At 34.5% G+C, this 6,831-nt stretch overlaps 1 protein-coding gene across 1 annotated transcript; it reads right to left on the reverse strand.

Annotated features, from left to right (window-relative positions):
• Positions 1 to 391: 391 nt before the first annotated feature.
• LOC128201478 (uncharacterized) lies at positions 392 to 4,535 on the reverse strand. The gene is made up of 2 exons (XM_052898612.1): positions 3,043 to 4,535; positions 392 to 2,518 (listed from the first exon to the last, which is right to left on the reverse strand). The coding sequence occupies exon 2, from the start codon at positions 2,511 to 2,513 to the stop codon at positions 642 to 644; it is 1,872 nt and encodes a 623-aa protein (XP_052754572.1). The 5' UTR covers positions 2,514 to 2,518; positions 3,043 to 4,535; the 3' UTR covers positions 392 to 641.
• Positions 4,536 to 6,831: the final 2,296 nt, after the last annotated feature.

Here is a 6,831-nt window from a genome sequence, read left to right on the forward strand (position 1 = left end):
AATTTTTAAACCTATTCATAAATTGCATAGAAATGCTAGGTCTATAAAATCTAAAACATAAAAAAATATATACAGTGGAACTTAGAGCCTCCTACTTTTTTGAAGTCGGTCAAAAAAACAGTACAGTAACAAAAAATACGCTCTACAATATCAAGGACGCAACTCGCAAGGTCGACGTGGACGACCACGGACCGCCAACTCATATTATTCTGTACCTCATTTTATTGTTCTCATAGAATTATATTATCTGTGTTCTGGAGTCTTATATCTTGCTTCTAACAGTTGTGAATTTGAATTAATTTCTAAAGTTTCGAAGCTAGTAAAATCATCCCTCATAAATTTTACTCAAAAACTAGTTTACACTAGTTGTTTATACTTATATAGAGATGGGCAATCCACCTGGGTGGGTTTAAAGTCTGGTGGGTAAAAACCGGGTGTTTTGGGTTTATTGGGTTTAAACCCCATAAACACCCAAATTTTTGGGTGTTTATGATTTTGTACTTCATCATCGTCATCTCAGCCGCAAGACGTCCACTATACTGGACATAGACAATATTATTATGCAGCCTACAGAATAAAAAACTTTTAATTTGATTTTGAGTTTATTAAGAAAGAGATGAAAGTAAAATGTAAAACTACAGTCAATCACTGTCAGATTCAGAGTTATTACAAGCGATGAATTGTATAGGTTCGATAGGCTCTATTTCGTCTAAACTGTTATGTTCATTTACTTGCTCAATGAAAGCTTCTAAGGTATTTTCTTCATTAAACTGAATGTCCTCGCATTCAGCTTTATGTTTAAGATTCCAGTTATAACAAATGAATGAAATTTTTTCAGTTCTTTCAGTTGTAAGTCGATTTCTTTTGTTATTATGTATGTAGCCTTGGATACTAAAGGAACGCTCAGTGGCTGCCGAAGTACAGGGAGCTGATAGAATACGAATCGCTACTTTGCTTAACTCAGTGGAACCACAAATACCTTTCCACCATATTAGGGGCTCAATGCTATCTAATGAGCTCCATACAAATCCTCTGGCCCAAAAGTTTTCTTTAGCTTTATAACACGCCAAATCTGCCATTACATTTGACAAACTTAAGTGTTGGCTTAAATTGTAGATAAACTCCATACCCTTAAGTTCTTCCTCTTGAGTAAGTTCGACTCCTAGAGTCCTGGGGTCTAGAATATATGCTGCAAAATGTATTGGCCTCATTGCCATATTGCATCTTGAAGATACTGATGTTAGAATCTGCTGTTTGCTTTCTTCGCTCAATGTCGAAATCTCATTTAATGCAAAACGTATCTTAGCTTGTACATCTCTAAATGTAATGTATGTGCGATGCAAACGATTCTGGTCGCTCTCTAAGTAAAATATGCTTTCAGTGACTGGTTCCAAAATACTTATACATTCCCCTGTCTTCGTCCAGAAATCATCACTTAGAATTAAATCTTTAATATCTCTTGAAATTACCACATCTTCTCTAACTGTTAATATTTGCAAAGCTATCTTATTTGCTTTCAAACTTTTTAACGAAGTAACATGACTTCCCCATCTTGTAGCACAAGGCAATTTTAGTGTTTGTGTAGAATCTTCACCCTGCCTTGATTTTATCAACAAGGAACTTAATCGTTGACTCCTTTTAACAGTTTTTATTATATTTATGGCTTGCATAATAAACACAGTTACTTCTTGTATCTTTACAATATCTTGGCACAACAAGTTAAGGATATGTGCACAGCAACCGAGAGGAACAACATGTGGATATTTGAGTTTTGTTAATTCGAATGCCTTTTGTATATTTCTAGCGTTATCGCCAATAAGTACAAGAAACTTATTTGCTCCATACACTTTCATTACTTTTTCAACTTCTTGGCTAAGGTATTCACTAGTGTGAGGATTACTTTCTGTATTCAAACTTTTAACGTATGCAGGTTGAGGTTTTGATATAAGAAAGTTTATTATTCCTTCATTTCTTAAATTAGACCAGCCATCGCACTGAAGGTGTAAGTAACTACAAGCATTTAGTTCCTCATTTAACTCAAAACGCATTTCTCTATATATTTTATCTAAGTATTTTGTCGCTAAAGCTTTACGTGAAGGTATTTTAAATTTTGGTTGCAATTTTTCGAAAAATTGTATCCATAAAGGATGTTGCACCATCGATAATGGCGTCCCTGTTACAAATATAGCTCTCGCTAATTCTGTTTTTATATGATCATCGGTGTCTTGAAACTCAGCATTTATTGTAGTGTTAGCAGACGACGAGGGGCTTATAAAAGAATCATTTGTCTCTATCTCTGACAGTCCAGACATTTTGGTTTTGGACGAGCTATCCTTTATAAGTTTCATAGAGTCTTTTAATGTTTCTGGAGATTTTGGACAAGTGATAAGATGTTGAAGCATTTTGGCAGCATTACTGAATTTGTAGACCTTATTACAAAGCTTGCAAGAAACAGACTTGTTTGGTAAAGTACGGTAGTGCTCCCATATGCGTAAATCTTTAGGTCTCCCCATTGAACCTAAAAAAATGAACGATGATTAGTTGGTCTGACGAAAATTCAACAATAGAGTGCCTATTTTTTTACAATGATTATTTCTTGTTATTTACAATAAATTTATTAAAAAAATAATAAAATAAATACAAAAAACCTTTGTAAAATTACATCTCCTCGGAGGATTAAACGCAGACGCTAGTTTATTATCGTATTGTTCTGTATTTTTCTCAGCAACTTCTTTAATTCGATTAGGTACTTACGCATATTATGTTAAAAATAAATATCTAGTACACATCTTAGGCTATCCACCATTATTATCCAATGACGACTCTCAGCTAACTATGCACTATCATCCAAAATAAACGTGTATGGAAAATTTTATCCCAGTCGGTTGAGGATTGAGGATAATTGCATCAACATACGAACATACCTACATACTTTTATTTACATAACGCAAGCTAAATAAAAGCTTGTAATAATACATCTAATTTTAAGTTAAAATTGTTAAGTGATCATGATATAATTGTATCATTCAAAAATCCACTTACCTTTAATTATTTCTTGTTAAGTATAAATATTATTTCAAATCTGCTCCCTTAATATGCACTTTTTTACTGCTTTTCCTACCTAACACGTTACCAGGAAGTCACGTTACCAGAGTCAGAGTAATAGTGAACACGTTTGACAGTGATTGTCGTCGCCTCATATTCAGCGTCGACGAATAGGGGAATCCCCAGTCATAATGTATTGCATGCGTGGCGGTCTTACTTCAAATCCATAAACAAAGAGATAATTACAGAACTCGATACTAGATGGCGCTGTTTTTGTTTGAAGAAAGTTTGCGGGCTAAAATACATAGAATTTCATCAATGACTTCCACAAAGAACAACATTTCTGTTTTTTCTAAGTCCGTATCTCTTCCGTATATTTCATAAGATATAAGCTTGGGCTACATTGTTATGCAACGTGATTTTGTCGCTGTCTTGCTAGCAGGGTTGACAGATATACGATTTAAATCGTACTCATACTATTATTTGTCTATTTTTTAATGTACGATCGTAAAGATTATGATCGTAATTCGCACAAAAACATACGACTTTTTGGTTACCTGGCAACATTTTTATTATGAAACGAACATGCTCACATCATCAGTCACATGCAACAATTTATTGGGGATTTCCCCTTCACATCTGGCAGTCCTGCTTGCTAGAATATAGGTAAGTCAGCCACAGTTACTGACGATCGATATTTAAAGGGTATTGTTTTTGTGCTAAATATTTCATAAAAACGTTATTTAATACTTTGTGGATTATTAATTTAGTTGATAATCACTGGAAGTAAAATGGATGCTAATTTGAGAGATCAAGATCTTCGTATAAAACAGTTAATAAAAGAAAATCTACGTAAGTACTCTTTTTATACCTAGGTAGGTAAGGTATAATAAACACAAAAGGTACTTAGATCGCGTGTGTTCGAAGCATTTATTCTAATAAATTTAATTTAAAATTGTAGAAAGAAAAAAATGTCTGCCAAGCCGTAGCCGAAGCCGATCTCCAAATATATTTGGCGATAGTGAGACCCAGTGTCCAGATGATTTACCCAGCGTCGTCGCAACAAAGAAAAAAAACGAGGATAAAGTAAAAGAAAATTTACTGAAAGAAGAAACAAACTGTTCTAAATGCTTAATTTATGGAGAAGAGGATAAAAGAAATGAGTATTTCGGACTGTTAGTGGCTCAAGAATTTAAATATATACGGCCATGTGTGCGAACGAGGTGTTATGAAGAAATTTTAAAGTATCTACGGGAAGCAAAAGGCCAACATGTTGATCAACTGCAACATGAAAACACTGAAAATTAATTACTTTCATTTTATTATATATAGATTTTTAAAATTTCCTGAAATATTATTAGTTAACGTTTTATTTAATATTGTAGAATTGATCAATACAATTTATAAAAATAATTTATTGGTATTACTTACATATTTTCAAAAAAATACGTAAAAACCTATTTTTTTGGGTGATTATGGGAGTTTATGGGTGTTTATTGGGTTTTTACCAAAGCACCGGGTTTAAACCCGGTGCTTTGCCCATCTGTATACTTATATATTACTTCTGGCGCAGCACCATGTGGGAAATCAGATTTAAGTCGAGAGCTTTTACTGAATACAACTGCGATAAACGTACGACGTTGTAGCAACCTTAGCGCACCAAGGGGAAGGGATTGTTAGTAATGGGGAGGTTAGACCCCATTGCTATCAATATACCCTATCAGGTCGACCTCCGGAAGTATCCCCTGGAAACTATCTTGATTAATTTATCGTTGAATTCGTCACGATGGGCTAACTGACCTGCCTTTTCATTCTCACCTATCATCCCTCACTGGTGCCCCGCCAGTGTATACCGTTAGCGCAGGCGGGGTTACCATTTCATTATCATTCATTAAAAAAAAACCTCAGTGCATTGCGTATGTTGCTGACAGTAGGCGGGTTCGATTTACACACAATAAAAATATTTGTTGCGTTTATTTGTATTGAATTGGGTTTGAGTTATCACGACACTGTAATTATTAAAAAATATATATATATATATTTCACTGTCTCTCAGTTGGCCAGCTTAGTTTGGGACTAGACGGCATGAAATGGAATGTTGTTATGTAATTTTACATTGAGTATTCGTAAATTTTAGACCTAAGCAACAGAGTTATGACTTTAAATAGGCTATTGCACCCGATAAGAAAGTACTCAAATAATACCATGTTTTATTCCCGACGGATGGAATTGACTTGATAAGGTTACAAGTTTCTAGTGATATATTCCTTCTTTTCAACCAATTTCAAAAAGAAAGTGTACATTTTGGTTGTATTTTTTTATGTTTGTTACCACATTACACCAACAATTGTAAATCGGTTTGGATTTTTTTATATCTGAAAGGATATACTTGCAGATTAATCGCATAAAAATTTTATCAAAACCGGTTCAGTAGTTTAGATTTGAAATCGAAATATCTTTTTGTTTCCGCCGGTCTTTTTGTCAAACACAATCTTTAAATTTAAATTATCTTTATTCAGATAGACTTGTTTATAAGTACTTTTAAATCGTTATTTCTTTTTAATACACTGCAGGATTCGGATTTCGGAAGGTTATTATCTGTTGAGAATAGTCTGCAAGAAACAACAGTTACTCATTTAAATCTGTTATATATGAGTTCACATCATCATCCTCATCATTTCAGCCATTATTCGTCCACTGCTGGACATAAGCCTCCCCCATAGACTACCATGAAGACTGGTCCTGAGCCACCTGCATCCACTGACTCCCTGCAATGCATTTCAGGTCGTCACCCCATTTAATGGGGAGTCGTCCTACACTGCGTACGCGGTCGCCACTCAAGAACCTTCCTTCCCCATCGGGTGTCGGTTCTTCGAGCTATGTGACCTGCCCATTACCACTTCGGCTTGCTTATTCTTCGGGCTGTGTCGGATAGTTTGATTCTTTTATGGATATCCTCGTTTCGGATTCTATCACGCAAAAAACTCCGAGCATAGCCCGCTGAGTAATTTGAAGCATTAGCTTACGGGCAATCGTGTAGGAGCATGGTTTGGTTCCATAAATTATCACTGGCAACACACACTGGTTACAGATCTTCATCTTCAAATTCTAAGTTCACATATATTTATTTAAATGTACTATGTCTAAGACTACATGGTCATTAAGGAGCTCGTACATGATCCACTAACACCATGCACGTTTGTCATTCAAGTAATCGTTTAGCGTGTAATAGGCTTCGTTCAATAAGTGTTTTTAATAACAATTTTATGTTTTTAATTATATATTATCTATTAAGTAATAAAATGTATATTTATTTATATTCAGCAATATAACGAACATTTATATACATATCGTATGTAGTATTAGGTACATATGTTGTGTTTGTTTTACAAACAGTTTTATTTTAGGTATAGCAATAATAAATATTATCTATGTATTTTTATACTGTTTATTACCAAAATAAAACAAAATATATGTAACTATCAATATATTTTTTACAAAGTAGTTGTTTTTTTTTTTATGGGTGATAATGGAATGGTAATCCCATCCGCGCTATCAGTATACACCGGCGGGGCACCAGTGAAGGATGATAAGTGAGGATGAAGCAGGTCAGTTAGCCCACCGTGACGAATTCAACAAGAATTGTTCACGATGGTTTCCAGGGGGAACCGCGTAGAAGTTGACCTAATAGGACATATTGCTAGCAATGGGGCTGTCAAACTCCATTGCTAACAATCCCTGTCCCTCCTAAAGTAGTTGTTTAGTTGTCTAAGAATATGTTAAATA

The sequence above is a fragment of the Galleria mellonella genome, unplaced genomic scaffold, assembly GCF_026898425.1.
Source record: "Galleria mellonella isolate WM207_F2 unplaced genomic scaffold, CSIRO_AGI_GalMel_v1 utg463, whole genome shotgun sequence".
In the NCBI taxonomy this organism is placed as follows: Eukaryota; Metazoa; Arthropoda; class Insecta; order Lepidoptera; family Pyralidae; genus Galleria; species Galleria mellonella.